The following is a 19,763-nucleotide window of genomic DNA, read 5'->3' as shown; positions in this document are numbered from 1 at the left end:
TCATCTGTTGTTATTGTTTGTTCCAGTTATTCCATGATGTAGTCCACACAGCCTTCTGAGGAAATGCTTTAGAAAAACAAACAAAAAAAACAACGATGTGTATATTGGTGCAGTGTTTACTGCCTTGTTTACCCACATCCCTCCAACACACACACACACACACACACACACACACTATAATACACAACACACTTCATATTACAAGAGTGAAAAACTAACGTTCTACTTCTCTGGAACATTAACTTTGATAAACTGCTGCTGTAGCTGTGGTGAGAAATTATATTACATGATCGCAACATGAAAGAGCAGCAACACAGAGACATTGATTAATTGGTGAAATACTCTCTGGCTGCTTAGCACTTCCTCCTAAAACGGCCTGCATTTCTCTAATTAGAGTTTGGGTTCTTTTAAACCAAATATTGTAGATTAAAGCAGTTTGGAGGTTAGAATTGGGGAGCTTGAAGGCAAATTCTGATGAGCCTTAAATGGCTTGGGAAGCAATTTTCTTTTTGAACGGTGTCATAAATTCTAATGATGTTAACAGGCTTAATTGGGGTCCTCTTAACTATAGGTTTGTTGTTATATACGGTATACACCGCAAGATTTCACAGCTTCCCAACCTCTGTTAATGCCTGACAGGATTAATGTGAATTTGGCACAAGACTTTTTTTATATCTGCGGTTCTGCAGTAAAAAAAAAAAAAAAAAAAAGCTGTGGCTAAACAGCTTCCATCCCACTCCGATTATAAGCTGCCACAAAAACACACATTTATACGGCTATGTACACACACCAACATCACTTGTGCTTTTATTGCTTTTTTGAAGAATCATTAAAAACATTGAGCTTCACCTCGTAAATTTTATGGCTTGACCAGAACATCTATTTTTGGAGCGCGGCTGACAGACGCGAGGCTGCTCACTGATTGTGTGGAGTCATGTTAAAGATGACAAAGACCTTGACATGGACACCGGTTAAGACGTCCCTGTCCCTCTGTTCAGATACTGGACACCAGTCAGAGCTGTGATTAGACCTCTGACAACTGCCCGACTCCATGTATTTTCCACTACGGTTAAGACACCGGCAGGAAAAAACGATGCAAGAAAAGGGAACTCACGATGTCCTTGCTTTAGCTCATAAAATTAAGATTTCAAGATATTATTACATGTTAAAGACCCCATATTATACCCTATGTCTCCAAGTTAACCTAGTTCCCTGGTGTCCTAATGAACATGTCTGTGACATGCTTTAGTAAAACTAAACTTATGGCTGGGAGCTAACAGCAGTTAGCATTTGGAAAAGTGATCATTTGCAGGCTCTAGCAGGCACATTGTCATCGTATATAACATGTATCCACTGGACAGATAAATCATCTGAGGCTGGTTTTCCTCTGAGGTTTGTGTAGAACTCTGTGCTGCACTGTGGAGCCAAGGATAGAACTTTTCGCGGACTTCCGGTTTTCGGATACCGTTGCCCTCACCACAGCACTCTCACGTGTTTTACGGACTAAACGGAGCTCAGCGAGACAACAATTCCAGGAATTTTGCGCATTGTGACGTCCCAGTGCGCACAGAAGTCAACATTGCGAGTTTTAGCTCCTGTACTTAGACCACAAAAACATGAGTGAGTCATCTTTTTTCACTCTTAGGAGACTGGTAGGGCCCAAATATAAGTATTAAAATGGTTGATTCTGCATAATATGGGACCTTTAAGACATTACAGATCATGTACGACGGGGATATTTCCATTTTGCCACAATCTTAAGATGCTCTTGTGTCTGACGGCTGGATGAACTTGGCTGTGTTGTTCTCAGCCGAGAGTATTTCCTGCGTCTCATTCGGTGGCGCATCCGCTCCTCATCCCCGAGAAGAGCAAGACAATGGAACAGATGGAGGAAGAACACTGTCCGTGCATCTGGTTAAATGCACTGAAAGGCCATTTTTAGCACGTCTCCCACTGACAGAGAGGCCTAAAACAACATTTCAGTGGAGCTGTGCCACTGTTTCATGTTGCACGGCTGCAGACTGCCGAAACATTTTGTGCAACACGGATTTAGTGACAGCGTACCACGGTTCACAATGTCATTCACGCTAAATATTTTAAAACAACCTTTTTCAATGTCATCCCCTCCTTCCAATATGTAAAAGAAGAAGGGTTCATGTCATGTCAGAGCCTGACATGTTACATAATGCCATGATTTAGATTCCTTCAGTGGAAAAATGAACCAGGAAAATTCCTTCAATCCCAGTCAATATCTCTGTCCATTATCACTAGAATTATTATAGACCAGGGACACGTGCCGTGTAGGTGCAATGTTCCTTTTTTTAATTACAGCTGGGACTCTTTGTCTCGTGTTGTTTCCCATGTTTCCTGTCGCTTTTGTGAACTGATCATAAACTCTGATGGCTACAAACTAATCTGCACGCTTTAATAGATGACCAGAAAGTAATTCATGACCTTAGGAACAAGCAACTTAAAGCTCCACTGTGTGACTTCTGTCATTAATTGAATAATCATTTGGTCCATAAAATGTCAGAAAACGATAAAATACGTCGATGTCCGCAAACCAAAATGATTCAGTTTTAATGATTTCTTTGTTATATGAAGCCAAGAAATGAAGACTATATTCACATTTAAGAAGCTAAAACAATCGGCACTCTTGTTTTAATGATGAAAAAAGCTTAATCGAGTAATTGTTTCAGCTCTAGCACCATGCCATCTCATCAAACTGCTGAATGTCCAGGGTTTTCTTTAGCACTTCAGAGTGTCCATGTCTGAAACTTTTCCTGGTTGCTTCCTGATGTTTTTAAGTCGCCTTGCTTTTCTAGCGCTATGTTGCTGCTGTGCTTCCGCCTTGTCGCCACCAGTCGTGACATAAAAAAAACAAATCACCTCCTGTGCGCTGCATGGCGATGTCAGTGGGCGACTCAAAACACTGCTGTGCTGAGAAACACAGAGAGAGTCATGTGGCACTGATATAGATCTGAATCAACACTGTGTGAACTCAATGGACAAAGGCTCAAAAGTTAAAGGTCTCAATTTATACCCTATTTCTCCAAGTTAAACTAGTTCCCTGGTGTCTGTGACATGCTTTGGTCAAATGAAGCACCACAGCAGTTCAATCACCCTGCCAAAACAGCCCTGTTCAGAACGCTCTGTTTAGTAGTATCTCTTTAGGTCCACCTTAAAAAAAGTAAAAAACGAAACTTAAGGAACAGGAAATGACATCGGCCACAGAGGCTACTGGGAGCTAACAGCAGTTAGCATTTGGAAAAGTGATCATTTGCAGGCTGTATTCACTGGACAGATAAATCATCTGAGGCTGGAAGTTTGTGTAGAACTCTGTGCTGCACTGTGGAGCCAAGAATAGAACTTTTCACAGACTTCGCGGACTTCCGGTTTGCGGATGCCCATGCCCTCGCCAGCACTCTTGTGTGTTTTATGGACAAAGCGAAGCTGCACGAGACAACAATTCCAGGAATTTTGCGCATTGTGCAAACGTCCCAATGAGTGCGAAAGTCAACATAGCATGCTTTACATCTCCTGTAATTAGACTGAGGAGGACCACAAAAACATGAGTGAGTCATTTTTTTTCACACTTTGCCGACTGATAAGACCTCCAGAGTCCCAAATATAAGTATGAAAATGATTAAAAAGTTGATTTTGCATAATATGGGACCTTTAAGGACAAAATTAAAATTAGTTAAATTACTTTTTTCCTGAGTGATGGTGGAGTGATGGTTAGCATATTAATCTTTTGCATGTACTCTCTCTCTCTCTGTGCATGTGGGGTCTTCCAGGTTCTCACAGTCCAAAGACATCAACATGATTGAGACCTTGACATCCTGTTAAAATAAACATTAGATTGAAGCTTTATTGTAAATGTTAAACCAATTAAAGAATTACAGTATGGTCTGAGCTGAGCCTTTGCAGAAAAAAATTAAAAAATATTGTTGGTACTGGAAAATGAGGTGTAGTAATTCAATTCATTTGAGTACAAGTGTGCTCTTTTAAACCCAAAGCCCAGTCAAGAGTTATTATTAACTGCTTATTAGTTTCCTGCACTCTTGTACCATGTTCATAGCAGTGCCTTGTTTTCCCAATTTACACCATTTGCCAGTGATTCACTTCCGTAGTAGTGTTTTTGATTTACAGAAAATCTGAAAGTGCACAAGTGGAACCGAGCATGCATGCACTTTGTCTGCACAAGATGGCCCACAACATTCAGACTCACGAACTGAGGATTTGGAAGTTGGAACAATCTGTGAAGGGCATCTAACATATGGCCAGAACTCCCTCTAAAATGGCTCCAATTAAAAGGCAAATGTTTCGCTGTTGCTTTGATTTAAAACAGAGATTTTTTTTTTTTCGGTTCACTGTTTCATCATGTTTGTGAGGGACTTTAAAAAAACAAAAACAAAAAAACAAAACCCTGATACAATGGCTTTGGCAGGAGGTGAAATTTTGAAAAGCAGGTGCTTGACTCCAAACGGACTGGTAAGAGTAGAGCTAATGAAAAGACGGGAGCACACATTGGAAGCAGATGTCGCTGAAAACAGCACTTGAAGAAAAAGAGGTGACCAGAAAAACATTGTTGTGTATGAATGTGGCTCATTGTGCTGGCCCATGTGTGTTTGATGGAGATGGTTGTGTTCACATTGAAGGTGGGTATGACTCACTTCATCCATTAGATCAGTGGGACTTGGACAGGAGCCCTCCCCTGATACTGAGACCACCGCATACAAACCCTCCCCAAACCGCCATCTGCTGAGCATTTCTCTCTCCTCTGCCGTTGAATCTTTAAAAAGAATTTAAAATACTGCAAATGTAACACTTTGCCATCCAAGGATCAGCCACTGCACTGCTCTGCGTGGCAGCGCTCACACCGCTCTGGGCCAAGTTTTCCTTGAGCGAACCAGGCATGTCTGCCCCGCTTCTCTCAAAATAACCGTGTTTTGCTGTGCGAGCTCTCGTGAGATTGCTGCATCACAGATGCTCGATGCCCAGAAGGGGGACGGTATACATTGCGGTTCACGCTAGAGCAAAACATACCCATTTGAATCCAATTACATAAAAATAGACGCGGCTTTACAGTTCTGTAGTGTGTGCCCTTCACCTACTTTTGTTAGTGTAAACTTGTTTTCACACATCATACTGACTGTAATCACAGCAGAATGTCCAGCGCTTGCCAGATCGTGTGGTCATCGACTGCAGTAGTAGTGAAGAAACTAAACTTTTGTCTGGATCAAACAAATAACTACCTTTCTATGCACTTAAAGCTCCCATAGAGTGGTCCTATCGCACATATATGTGAGTTATGGAGGTCTACTAACATACATTAACTTGTTTTTATGGTCAAAAACCTCCTATTTGCTGCAGGTGAGCCCATAGAAATCTCTCCTCACTGAAGCTCTCGTCAGCCGCGCTGTTTCAGACATAAATCTCACCCCCAGAAGACAGACTGTGTTGTGATTGGCCAGCCTATGAGAGCTTTCTCAATTGTCTTGTGATTGGCTAATACCTGGAAGTGACGTAATCAGCACACCAGCTCTCAGAAGCGCAGCTCCCCCTCTGGAACGGTGGATGCACTGCTACTCATTATCAAAACATTGTTTTAACAATGTTTTAAAAATAGCTTTGTCACAACTCCCCGCCGCAGTCCCTTTTACGATTTTGACCCGGAGTCGGAAGACACTGACGCTTGTGAAACACCTCCACAATGGACGTTATTCACCTGCAGTTCAATGTACGCAACCGGATGTGCCTGGACTAGTGCCCGGAGCAGGAGGTTCCGCTATTTGGGAGAACTGCTGTTTACGTAACCAGACCGGGTTTTTCTCGTTGAGCCCGAGATTACAATAAAACACAGCATTCTCAGCAGAGGCTGAACTGTTTGTTTTGAACCTTCAGGGCTTCATAAACGAGGTAATGGCGCAGATACACACCAAAAAAACAGTGTTAATTGGTACTTCCGTTCTATGGGAGCTTTATCCCTTTATTTGCCCTAGAATTAAGCAGCTTCGATACTGAAGAAGCAGAAAATGTCTGCACGCACCCAACAGATTTCTACATGACGGAAAGTCGAGTTCCTCGCCTTTGGAATAAAATAAACCAAGCAATCATTATACTCTCATTTGCACCCCGCAGTCAGCACTCAGTCAGTAAACCAAGCATCATCAGGAGAAGCAGCACTTGTTACTGCTGTGTTTACAGGGAAGGCTTGATTGCAGACTCCATCGGTGCCTCATATTTTCACTTCCTGTTTTAATCCCCTTTGCCGTAGCAGCTCTTTCTTTCTGAGCAAGAAGCGAGGGCGTGGGGGTGGGGGGATGGGGGGATGGGGGGGGGCTGATTTCACTTCTGCTTCTCTTCACCCCAAACACTATTCACTCAGGGCTCATATAAGTAGCCGAGCCACCATATCCTGCTAAAACAAACAGCTTTGAGGAGGCAGAAACAAATGCTTTTGTCTCCGAGTTATATTTAGTCCCAGCCTCCCTTCACCCAATCGCCATCTCTCCTGAGACTTACAGCATTTGCCCTCACTGGAGTCAGAACTGAGTGAGAACACGTATCACCGTCCATGGTGGCAGCTGCGGGAAACCCCAAAAGGCACTTTTCCGGTGTGTGTGTGCGTGTGACACGGACCGTAACAACACAGCAAAACTTCATGCACAAGCCGAAGAGTTAAAATACCAAAGTAATGTCTTATGTTTTGGTCGCAATCTGAATATTTCGTTGACCTCAAGGACACATAACTTTTCATGCTTTTTTTTTTATATCTCCACCAGGAGGCTTTTGAAACTGCGTGCTTGACACACAGCTGCTGCAATGCTTCAGGCCTCTAATCCTCCTACTATGGGAGATTCATACTCTGTCCAGGCACCCCCTCCCCTCTCATGGTCTCTGTCCTACAGGCCCTGCAGGCCATGACTCCTCAGAGAGGAGTGTGGTCCAGAAGACAGGAAGCAGCTTGAGAGGAGCCCAGCAGTCAAGGCTATGGGAGGGTAGAGGATAGGGTGGGAAAGAAAGGGGGATTTCCTCATATGGAGCTTGGACTTTTATCAAAAGTGTGATTAATCTTGAGTAGATCCCCTCTCTGTGATGCCCCCGTGTTCCTTTAGGGATCAGATTTTTTAAAAAAGGAGATGGAAGAGACGTCTCTGATTGATTGGCATTGTATTCAGGTCACTTTAACCCCCCCTTTGAGGAAGGGAGTGGAAAACAAAACATTAAGTCAAATGAGTGGTCCTTTAATCTTATAATATCACAGATAAGTGTCTGCATGACCTCCTTCGTGTATGCAAATGTGGTGAAACTCTTTACTTTACATGAAACAGCCTCTTCCAGGCTGCACCACTTCATCACTGGCTTTGAGTGAATTATTAGAGCAATTATTCAGAGGCGGTGTTTCACTGTGTCTTTAAAGTCGTGCAGAGGGGAGCCTGTACACTAAAGAGCGGAGGGGGCTGCTGTGCGTCAGTTTATAGGTGTCTGCCCTGTCGCAGCGGATTGGGGTATTTTTTTTTTTTTTTTTTTACATTAAGAGGAGCGGAGATACCACGCAATTTGAAGGCGAGTCCGAATCCAGATCCTGATCGGAGCGCGTACACATGGATGGTCACAGAGACGCACTTCAATCCGAATGAACTTGTCCGCGAGAAAATCCTGGATGTAATGGGGAATACGACACCAAAACCCTTAATAGGTGAGACTTCTTTCATTTCTTTGTCTGTTTGTCTGTGAGAGACTTGGATCTTGTACAGTGCAGAAACGCGCAGGCGAAACAGCCGTGTGAAAATGGCTCGGTAGCACGCAGACACACATGGTTTAGTCCCTGAATGTTGCTCCACACTTGTGCTCGTTCTGCGCAAAGACGCGCTGCCCATCACGCGGGGAGAAAGAGCGTGATTTCAGGGAGCGAGTCCAAGACAGAGCGCGCTCCTTCAGAGCAAATGGTCCACTTTTAAAAAAAAATATAAACTGGATTCAATTCAAGCAAGTGATGCACCCTCATAATAATAATAATAATAATGAAAATGTTGATTATGAGCTTAACTTTTTTTACATTGAATGAATGGATTGAGAATTATTCAAGACTGTAACTTTGAGGTCCATTCCAAAACCAAATTGGTTTCTGTTTTGTTGTGTGTCACCACATGGGAAGCACTTGCTGCCTCCTCTCTTTGCCTGGTTTCTGTCATCTGTGACAAAACCACAGCACCTACCATAGCATTCTGTGAATCTGGCTTTCGTTTCGCACAGTAATACAATTTATTTTTGTCTGTTTTCAGTCATATTCGTGGAAAGATTACTGTATTGCTACCAACGAGGATAGGACAGCAACCCAAAAACCGCACACACTGAGCAAAACAAGATTTATAACAAACTAGAATTACATAAACATAAATTATTAAACATCTCCATTTAAAAAAAAATAAAATAAAAAATAAAAGACACAACTAAACTGGCTGGTAATATTCTGGAATTCCCGCAAGTATGAGCTGTCTTGTGTAACTCATGTTACCAAGAATTCATATTTGCATGCAGCCTCTGTTTTTGCTTAAAGCTGCATATTGGAACATCACTAACCAAACCACTGTCATGCCACAAGAAGCATATTACGTGATCATCACTTCCCCATCGCTTTGATTTAATGTTTGTCATTCTTCCACGCCCCCAACAAACCCACTCCGTAGCTAAATGATGTGGTTGCTGCCACCAGAGCCAGCTGACATAGTAGGGTTTGGACTGAGAACAGTTAGTCACAGAGCAGCAGGAGCAGCCTGAGTCCTGCTGCTCACACTCTACATGGCTTTCATTAAACATAGAATTAATACACTATCTGGGTTGTGTTGGTCTGTAGTTGAGATGTGCAGGATACCAGTGTGCATAGGTTGTTTTTGTCAGCGTTTGAGTGATGAAAAGGTCATGACCGACAGCTGCAATCTTGACTTTTCAGTGATGTCACTGAGGTGTTTTTTTTTAATCAGGAAGCTTATATTCATGACTAATAAACAAAAGACGTAAACGACATTTCCTCCGGATCCTCCGCAGCGAACAAAGGATCATCACGGCGGGATGAACGTACACAGTGGGAAAAACAAGACCGATCGTCGACTGAGGAATGCACAAAATCAGTTTTGCATTTCCAAAAGCTTCCCCTGGCACAGCAGTGTGTGTCTTGTGCAGTCTTATGATTTGGTGCATTTTATGTGTGCTTTAAAGAAACAACAGTTGAGACTCCGGTCCTGTTACCCAACTCTCAAGTGATTGGGACTCTAGGAGAAATATGCTATACGTGAATTTGTTTGACAGCAGCAGCCTCCGAGCTTCAGCTGAACTTTACACACTAACCACATTGCACATCAGCTGCTGCCTGGACCAGCCTCAGTGTCTCTGCTGGGTTTTTTTTTTTTTTTTTTGCTGTTTACATCTCCTGTCACTGACCAAGTCCCACTTTTTACTTCTTGTCAACATAACAAATGAATGGAGTGCCCCACTTAATATCGTCTCTCCTCGCTCTGTTTGCGAAACAGCAGAAAAATATAACGTCATACCGCACTTGTGTATATAATAGAAACAAATACCATGAACAGGCAACCTGCATGTTTACGTTTCAACGTCTTCTTCTTTTTCTCCTCTGGTGCGTTGCAGCCTTTACTTGGCAAATTACTGCCACCTGTGGATGAGTGAAATAATGCGACACTGGTGGCATGTGTTGCACCACTCGCATGCACATGCATGTGTACAAGGCCAATAAAAATGGTGACTCATTCGTCAAATATTGCTCCGTAGAGCTGCTACGCATCCAAAAAAAAGTTGTGGGACTGACGGAGACATCTTTAAATACAATCACAACTTTAAAGGGGACATATTATGCAAAATCAACTTTTTAATCATTTAAATCCTTATATTTGGGACTCGGGAGGCCCTATCAGTCGGCAAAGTGTGAAAAAAGATGACTTGACTTTTGTGGTCCTCCTCAGTCTAAGGAGATAAAACGCGATGTTGACTTCCGCACTCATTGGGACATCACAATGTGCTAAATTCCTGGAATTGTTGTCTCAAGGAGCTCCGTAAAACATGCGAGTGTCCTGGCGAGGGCAACGGTATCTGAATACAGGAAGTCTGCGAAGTCCGCGAAAAGTTCTATTCTTGGCTCCACAGTGCAGCACAGAGTTCTACACAAACTTCCAGCCTCAGAGTTTTTTTTCTGTCCAGTGGATACATGTTATATATGACGGCAATGTGCCTGCTAGAGCCTGCAAATGATCACTTCTCCAAATGATAACTGCTGTTAGCTCCCAGTAGCCTCTGTGGCTGATGTCATTTCCTGTCCCTTAAATTTTGTTTTTTACTTTTTTTTTTAAAGTGGACCTAAAGAGATACTACTAAACCGAGCGTTCTGAACAGGGCTGTTTTGGCAGGGTGATTGAACTGCTGTGGTGCTTCATCCTTATGGTATTTTGACCAAAGCATGTCACAGACATGTTCATTAGGACGCCAGGGAACTAGTTTAAATTGGAGAAATAGGGTATAATATGGCCCCTTTAATAAAGGACTCCACCACGGCGTTAGCTCGCTAAATATTTAGCGCCGTGTGACTCAAACGTGAAACAAGTGAGGCACAAACTGGGGGCCAACGTTGGCTGCTCTGGGAGCTGTCCCTCGCAGCGTGATCTGTTGTGCTATGCCTTTCATCTAATAATGGCAAGTGTCTATATCAGTTCTCACTCTAGGTCCTTTGAGTGCAGACTCACAGTACATCACTGTCAAGGAGATATTGAGCCTAAAGGCCTATGATCCAGCCCCTCATCATGCTCGCACTCCCATGTGCTTCAGCCAGTGAAAAAGCCACATTTTTTCTGAGGCGCAAGGAAAGGGGCATAATTTGAGATGTTACAGATGTTCTCACTGCTGCTGCTTCAGAGTTTAGAATATAATCAGTGACAATGTCTAATTAAGGAAATGTGCTGTGGAACATTTCACTGACTTATTGTATTTACAGCACTTCACAGTGGATTTTTAAACAGAAAATGTAATCACGCTTGGCTGACTGTGGCCCCCGAAGCGGCGCAGAAACACAGCCCTCCCTTTGAATATTGGATTTCAGTCCATACCATAAACACTCATCTCCAGCACTCGTTTTATTTCGTATTAAACTCAAGCGATCCGAGGCCCCCTGCCCGAAGTCAGCTTGCGTCATTTGATTTCTGATCCTTTGTAAAATCTTTTTGCCACGTTCATCAAGAAATTTCCCTTCTTGGACATTAATTCCTGTGAAGATCAGAGATTAAACCTTTTATGTGGGCTTCTCCACACTGATGAGACACTGTGGGATTCATTCTCCACTTCTGAAGATAACTGTTGAGGAATGAAAAGGGTAATTCAGTGCTTGTTGATGCTGTAGGCAAAGGGTGTGTATGGCCCATAAATAAGATGGAGACTTATTGCACCTTTAAGGTTTTTTCTCTCCCTCGTGTGATGCTGATAATATTAGCTTTTCTAAAATCTGTGTTGATTTTTTACATAAGACAAACACTGCCTTTGAGGTTTTGTCTAAATTTACTGTGATTCACTTCTCTGATGTAAACATCCCATATGGTTGTGGCAGGAGGACTGATTTGGATCTGGCTTTTTATACTGAAAAAGCGGGCTCCATCCTAAAAAATGACTTTTTAATGACCTTTTTGAATGGAACAGAGAGGCTTCATAGTGTCAGTGTGGGAAAAGGAAGTGTGTGGGACTGTGGGCTCCTTTACATAACTGGCCTCTGCCCTCTAAACTTACTGCCATGGGCCACTTGCAAACGAGTCATTGTGTTTGGATGAACTGATGTCTGTATCCGATAACCGCTGTCACTAATAACGTTACCAGTTTGACCTTCACTGATGAGTCACACACAGAAGACGGTGGTGGCACATGAGCTAACTCACAGACAGAGTAAAAGGCAGTGGTAGAGAATACATCAGCCTGATTTGTTAACAAACACACAACTCAGCTTCTCACATGGTTTCATTTTAGTGAAAAATTCAAATGATCCAATATCTCATCTAAAATAAAAGATGAAGAAGATTAGAATCCAAAAATGGAATATCTCACATAAATCGTCTGATGAGCCTCAGGTTAAATAAATCAGTCTATAAACTCTTTCAAACCAGCAGCTACAACCGCATCACTCATCGATGCTTCAGTATTGATGATGATTCAATCCAGATGAAGGTAATAACATTGTGCTTGATGTGAAACACTCAGAAGAAGGAGGAAATCCTTTAATTATGTCTGACTGTATATCATAGTTTCAGAATTTAATACTTCAATACATAATATTTATTATACAGGACTTGGATTTGAGTACTTCCTGCATGTCAACCTCTTGTTTTGTTGATCAAGTATTGATGGCCTTCTCTCTTTCTCTCCCTTAGATGCAACTCTGCAACCCCGCCCAGTGGCCAGCCGGCAGTACTACACCCTGCCTCACAATGGGGCCGGTGTGGAGAGGAGAACGTCTGCTCCTCCGGTCAGCATCAACGTGGAGTCGCCGCGCTTTCACCCCCACGCCAAAGGCAAGAACATCAGGCTGGACGGGCAGCTTCGCCGAGCCACGCGCAAAAACAGCTTCTGTAATGGCATCACATTCAGCCACCGGCCTGTCCACCTCTATGAGAAGGTTTGCTCCGATCTCCTTTTTTAGTTGCTCTTAACTGTGGCTAGAAAAGCACGTTGACATCACTGTCGTTCATTCAGGTGCGTCTTCGTCTGACTGGCGTGCACACGGGCTGGAGCGGAGCGCTGCGCTTCGGCTTCACCAGTCTGGACCCCAGTGAACTGGTTTCCACCGACATCCCCAAGTACGCGTGCCCCGACCTGGTGACGCGCCCCGGCTACTGGGCCAAGGCTCTGCCCGAGAGGCTGGCCTTGAAGGACAACGTGCTGTCGTTCTGGGCCGATCACCACGGAAGAGTGTTCTACAGCATCAACGAAGGAGAGCCCATCCTCTTCCACTGTGGGCTCAGCATTGGCTGTCCACTCTGGGCCATCATAGACATCTATGGCATCACTCAGGAGGTCACGCTGCTCGGTAAGCATTTTATCGTGTTGTTGGAATATGGAAGCGCTCCTCGAAAAAAAATACTCAACGCTTTTGTCGTGACTGCAGCCGAGAGAGACAATCGGGAGGTGATTCATGTGCGAAAGGGAAGTGAGAGGAACACATTTCACTACTGGCTGCTTATGCATTTTCGGCACAATAGTCATTTATATATATATATATATATATATATATATATATATGCACCAAAACAAACCTTGTGCTACATTTTGAACATTGCCTTGAAATTCACGGCAGTAAAATACATTCACAGCTAAAAGAACACTCCTCAGGCAGCATAAGCTGATTCAGTAGCTCCTTAGCTGCCACTTTATGACTCAGTGTCCTGCATGACAAAACTAATCAAATCAGTGTAGTCGATTCAACACAGAACTTCTAAATCCCCATTTGTTTCTTCTTCTTTTTTTAACTCTTACTACATCTCCATAATTGCCATCACTCTCTGCCCCCGCGGTTTCTTCTCTCGTGCTCAGTGGGGGTGTTTATCTTCAGTCTGAGAAGAGCTATGTCCATGTTTGGTCAGGGCAGCAGATCCCAGGAGCTTTGGTGTGGAGGGTGTTAGTGGGGTTGGGATGAGGGGGGGGGGGCAGTGTATTCAAAGATTTGTTTACATCAGCCCTGAAATTCAGCTCCGTGAACTGGTTTTGTGAATGTGTCTATGTGTGTGTGTGTGTGTGAGGAAATGAAATAGGGAGGAACATAAAGTGGTGAATGTCAAATAAAGCTTCTGGCTGACACAGCTGATTTGTTCTGAGAAACTTATGCAACAAACAATATCACAATATGACTGAACACTAAAAAGGGGGTGTTCTTCTTCTTCTTCTTCTTCTCCAGACACAGCTCTTCTTTGTATCTTGTGAGAGTAAACAGAATGTCTTCGGGGTATGAACCGTTTCCCCATGCTTTATTGGAATGTACTATAGAAAATTAATCATTGGAATGGGAAAATAATCAATAATAAAATCAATCATTCGTTTCAGCTTTTTTTAATAATAGGCTTATGGGGAAAACCACACACAGAGCGGAAAAAAAACAAAGATTTAAGGCCTCATAGTAGAAAAACAGAAAAGAAGGATGTGACCTGAGTTTCCTTGGGTCGTCTGATCATATGATGCTACGTGCACAAGTCACATCCTTGTTTGTCCATCTTCTCCACCACAGAAAGCACGTTTGCCGAGAGCGTAGGCTCCAGCTGCCTGAGCGCGGCCCGTCTGAGCGCCTACCTGCCCCAGAGTAACCACGACTCGGCCAATTACAGCAACAATCAGCTGGAAAACAACCAGACCGCTGCAGCCAAGATGGCCAACCTCCAGCTCAATAACTACACTCAGCTCATCCCCTGCTGCTCCTCCCCCTCTTCGTCTTCCACGGCATCTTCCTCTGCTACCACTGGATTCAGCATCCCGAGGATGGCGCGGGGCCTTCCGTCCCCGCTCGACAATGACTTGCACTTTCACCCAATCCGTGGCTCTGACGTAATTCTCTCTGCTGACCGCTCAGCTGCCTGCATCCACTTTCTGGACAGCAGCCGGACGCTGGTGTTCAGTGACCGGCCTCTGCGTGTGGGTGAGACTTTGTACGTGGAGGTTGGCCACCTGGGCCTTCCCTACTTTGGAGCGCTGCTGTTTGGTTTAACATCCTGCGATCCAGCAACTCTCCACGCCGGGGACCTGCCAGCAGACCCGGAAGTTCTCTTGGACCGCAAAGAGTACTGGGTGGTGCACCGGGACTTTCCTGTGCCTTGCTCTGGAGACGTGCTCAGCTTTAGTCTGCTGCCCAGTGGGGAGGTGCACCACGGCGTTAACGGAGTGGGACGTGGCCGGTTGCTCTGTGTTGACTCCTCTCAAGTCCTGTGGGCCTTTTTCACCCTGCACGGGGCCGTCAACAGACTCAGGATACTGGGTAGGCCTGGTGTGTGTTTCTATGACGTAGAGTCAGATGACTTCAAAAAACCAAAACTAAACTTTTATTGAATCTGTTGCATGCACAAATCCTATGGTTTATTTGTGTAATTATTGAAATTGGATAAGGCGGATATACTTGAACGTAACACATTCAAACCACTAGGGGTGTGAATCACAGGGTCATGATACGTCATGGTACGATGCATGGTCCAAGATACCAATAACATCACGATACAACGATTCTGTGATCAACTGAAGAAAACAAGCAGGATTTCTCTATTTATTCACAGCATACACTCTTAGAAATAAAAATGCTCAGTAGAGCCATTTCTTCGGCTTGTCCTCATAGGAGAACCCTTTTTGGCTCCAGGTAGAACCTTTTTATAAAGGTTCCACCAAGAACACTTTTAAACCCCTTTATTCAGGAAAGGGGTTTTAAAGGGTTCTCTGGATGAAAATGGTTCTTACTGGAACCATTAGTGTTACCAAGAACCCTTGAAAAACCCTTTCTACGGGGAAGGGTTTTTCAGAAGCAAATGGTTCCAGGTAGAACCCCAGCCCTTGTAGAAGGACTCTTTGGGAACCCTTATTTCTAAGAGTGTAGAGAACAAAGTGCATACAGTCTATATATTGAACATGGATGGAGCATCTCTTAGCATAGCTTTCTCCACCATTATTATCCTGCCGCAAACTCCCTCTTCTTCATCCAGGTAACTTCCACCCAAGTTTCCCTATTTCATTTAAGCAGCGCCACCAGGAGGAGAGATGAAGTGGAAGGGACTGTTTACTTTAGAGTGCTTTAATTTGTTAATTAAAATATCGATATTTGCCCTGCTATTGTATCTGGTAACTGGTATCACAGTGCATGAGGAAGGATATCACCAAATCGATATTTAAATGAATGAATGATTAAGCCTGTCAGCTCCAAACAGCTATCTTTGTAGTACTCAGTAAAGCAGTGTGAAATACCGGCGACAATTCCACACTGCACAGTGAAAATTATTTGTTTTATGTCAAGATCGACAAAGGCAACAGCACAATCGCACCAGTAAAGCGACACAGCTCAGAGCAGGTTGGAGTATGATTAAAAAACTCAAATAAATGCCCGAGAAAAGCTCCAGAAATAAATTTTACTGCTCAAAAAACCCCAGTTGTTCTCAGTCTGGTCTGATAGTATTGCTTGGCAGAGCCTGATTCCAGAAAAAGGATGCAGCATACAAACAGTATTACATTGTTTCAGTGCACAAGATCTAGACATGAGCTGTCACTAGAACCCTTTTGTCAAATAAAACAGGATATCTATGGTTTAGCTGCATCTTTTAAGCCAAGCCGACCTATATATCTTTTCATTCAGCTCTCCGTTGAAGCAGATACTTGACAAAATGTCGAAAGTCTGCTTTGACATTATAAAACCCCCCAAAAGCATCATCTTAGCTCCAGACAGATCCAGCAATGTATTTTTTTCCCAGGCTGAAGGAATGCAGTTGAGTCATTTTGGTCTGTGTGTTCCTCTCCAGCTTTGAGCTGTGACCTGTTAGTCCTACTCCCACTACTCCCACGTAAACTCCCATCGGCTCAGATCACATTCTCGCTGGCTTCTCGCCATCAAACAGACACAGAGAAATCACCCCCGTTAAAGTTCAAGTCGTAGAATTATGAAGGCTACATCTAATCTGATCCAGGTCAGGACAGCGCGGTGTTACACTCAAGGACACACTGTGTCGAAATGACAGAGACGGCAGTTCATTTTACACATTGTCTGGTTGCCGCCTTTAAAGGATCTGCACGACTTCGTCTGGGGTTTGTTCATGTGAATTTATCTTTGTGCCACAGGAACTCTGCAGCCCAGTCCTCCCCCAACGTCCCCCAGCACAAGTTCTCAGAGCAGCAGTCCAGATGACAGTGACTCAGACCTGGCGTTCAGTGTCAACCGGTCGTCTTCTGCCTCCGAATCCTCTCTGGGTACGCAACTGAAATGTGGTCATTTGCTGCAGTTTGTGTAGAAAAACCTCACAGGTTTGGAGCAGGAAGGCTCTCGTTGTGTAGCGTCCTGCATGGACTGTACAGTACGGGTCATAAGGCGTTATGTCTCAGGACTGAACGGACAACAATAGACCTTTTAGACTCTGTAATGTGTTTCATGACTTGTGAGTCCATAGTTAAAGGTCCAGTGTGCAACATTTAGCAAGTTCTTGGCATAAATTTAAATTTTGCCTTTAAGGTGCCATATGTAAGCATGTGGCCAACATTCAAATTCAAAATACCAAGGTTTTGTTTTCTGACGCAAGTGGCAACCCGTGGTTGCTTGGCAGCTGAGACTTTACTGACTGCAATGATTGGTAGACGACGGTAGGTGGCGCCACATGCCAAAACATGATTTCAAAACATAAACATGATTTGCAGTCTGCAAATTTTTTTTTTTTAATGCAAATATTCTGTCTGTACTGTTGTTGTTGGTGAGTTCAGTTTGTTATATGAACATTTTTCCTGAGTCTCTGTGACATATTAGGAGGATTTTATGGCCAGTTGCTTTAGATTTATTACATAATGCACCTTTAAATAAGGCTTTTAAATGTAAGGCAAGGGCCTCACTTGTGCTGCCACATTTCTACAACAGCCTGAAGGGACAAAACAGTCACAGCGCGTGCGTTTCTTGTTTTCAAGAAGAAACTTACTAACAAGCAAACAGAAATGAATACATACTTTGCGGGAAGTGAAGTGAGTGAAGTGAAGGAATCTGCTCTTTGTTACAATCTGTAGTCTGACTATTAGATGTCACTAAGTTTTTTTTTTTTTTATTATTATTATTTTTTTTTACACACTGGACCTTTAAGTCTGAATTGAACACATTTGGTTTGGCCATTTAACAACTTTTACATGAATCTATTTGAGTAACAGTGAGTCATTTGTTTCCTATTATCATGTTTATGCTTCTCAAATGAGAAAATGTGCTGCTTTTCCTTCTAACATACAATATTTTACAATATGTGTTTATGGGACATATGAGTAGATCAGCTAAACTGATAGATAATTGTCACTGTTTTATGATGGTTAAAATGCATATAAGTGAGGAAACAATCAGCCAAACAAGTAACTATAGATACACTATAACTATTTCTTTCAGCCAAAGTTTATTATATCAACTATTGAGCAAATATTAAGATTTCAGGCTCTAATATTCAAATTTGAACGTGGCTCTCCCAGACGTGGAAAGTAACGAAATACATTTACTCATGTTACTGTATTGAATCCTTTTTTTGTGTATTTTGCATTTTTTAAGTACAATTTAAAATCAGGATTTTGTATTTTACTTGAGTACGTATTGACTCAAGTATTGTACATAGTTACTTTATAAATATATTAAAAATGGATTTTTGAGTACAATTACTTGATTACAATATTTTACTATTTTTTCCACCTCTGGGCTCTCCTCAAAAACAAGACAGTCCTCTGCATCTCAACACTCACATTTCTCTTCTCTCTCTCTCTCCATCTAGTGACTGCTCCCAGTTCTCCTCTCAGTCCTCCCACCTCTCCCAGTCTCTCTGCCTCAGAGCTGCCCTCTGCTGGCAAAAGCGGCGAGTGCACCATTTGCTTCGACCAGGAGGTGGACACCGTCATCTACACCTGCGGACACATGTGTCTGTGCAACGACTGCGGCCTGAAGCTGAAGAGACAGATCAACGCCTGCTGCCCGATATGCAGGAGGCCCATCAAAGACGTCATCAAGACGTATCGGCCGTGACAGTCGGCTCTTTTCAAACGAGGTGCTGTGACTTCCATCACTGGACGCCGCGCCAGTGTTTCCTTCTCAGGCTTCGTTGACCGCAGAACTCAACACCGATACTGAGATGAACCAGGATATAACTGTGCCTATATATCCATTGTGTATGGTTTAAAAAAAATAAAATGAAAAAAAATCATATCTGGAGATGGACTTGGCTCTTCATATGCTTCAAAGCACACGAGCCTCTATATTTTGGCTGGAGAAGAAACGAGACGGAGAGATGAATCATGCGCTCACATTTTGTATTTTTCATTTGATGTCTCTTACGTCACATATTTGCTAAGCAGAAAAGCCTGTTGTGAATATTATTGTCCCCACTGCCATCCTCCTAAGAGAATAGATATGTGTGCTTCAGCAGAACATGTAGACTGTAGTCTTTGACTCCTAGTGCCTTAGATTTGTCACATCGTGTGTCCAAGTAATTATGCTGACAACCTTAGCCATATTTCAGTGTACAGTACCAAATATTTGTGATGAAAACAACAACAAAAAAATAAGGCACACGTGTGTGAGACGTAATGCAATAAAGTGAGTGCTCTAGTAAGTGGAACGATGTAGTTAATGTACGTGAATGTATAGTGTCTTCTGTGGAGTGTGTTTGGAGAAGCATAACATGAAGAATCTGGGTTTTTGCACAATGAGAGATAAATAAATGTGGACTATGTGTGATTAAAACGAGTCTTGTTTTAATAATCCTCTTCCAATGAGTAATGTGACTTTATCAGGAGTGTTCTGTACTGTTACTTTTATCGGAACATTTGTCATATTTGACTTCTTATCAGGAGTTTGACTGACAGACTTGTGTGTGTCCGTTATCCATGAATATAAAGACAATTTGTAGTGAAAAGAAACACATTTTAAAAGGCAAATTAAGGGTTAGTGATCAAAACTTGTGGAAGATGACATTGGGAGGGATGCAGGTAAGATAAATAAGGCTTTATTCATGTAGCACGCTTTAAAA

At 43.0% G+C, this 19,763-nt stretch overlaps 1 protein-coding gene across 2 annotated transcripts in view; it reads left to right on the top strand.

Annotated features, from left to right (window-relative positions):
• neurl1b (neuralized E3 ubiquitin protein ligase 1B) overlaps positions 1–19,496 on the top strand; it is a 29,243-nt gene extending 9,747 nt beyond the window's left edge. The window contains exons 1-6 of one of the 2 annotated variants that reach the window (XM_083891277.1): positions 7,604–7,705; positions 12,426–12,670; positions 12,748–13,081; positions 14,273–15,013; positions 16,849–16,977; positions 18,513–19,496. In XM_083891277.1, the coding sequence (XP_083747403.1) occupies positions 7,615–7,705; positions 12,426–12,670; positions 12,748–13,081; positions 14,273–15,013; positions 16,849–16,977; positions 18,513–18,760 (1,788 nt within the window). In that variant the 5' untranslated portion in view covers positions 7,604–7,614 and the 3' untranslated portion in view covers positions 18,761–19,496. Of the gene's footprint in view, positions 1–7,603; positions 7,706–12,425; positions 12,671–12,747; positions 13,082–14,272; positions 15,014–16,848; positions 16,978–18,512 lie in introns of those variants that run through there. The other variant, XM_083891278.1, reaches the window with a different exon arrangement.
• Positions 19,497–19,763: the final 267 nt, after the last annotated feature.

The sequence above is a fragment of the Microchirus variegatus genome (genome assembly GCF_963457635.1).
Source record: "Microchirus variegatus genome assembly, chromosome: 6".
NCBI lineage: Eukaryota > Metazoa > Chordata > Actinopteri > Pleuronectiformes > Soleidae > Microchirus > Microchirus variegatus.
This window is presented reverse-complemented; position numbering and strand designations above follow the sequence as displayed.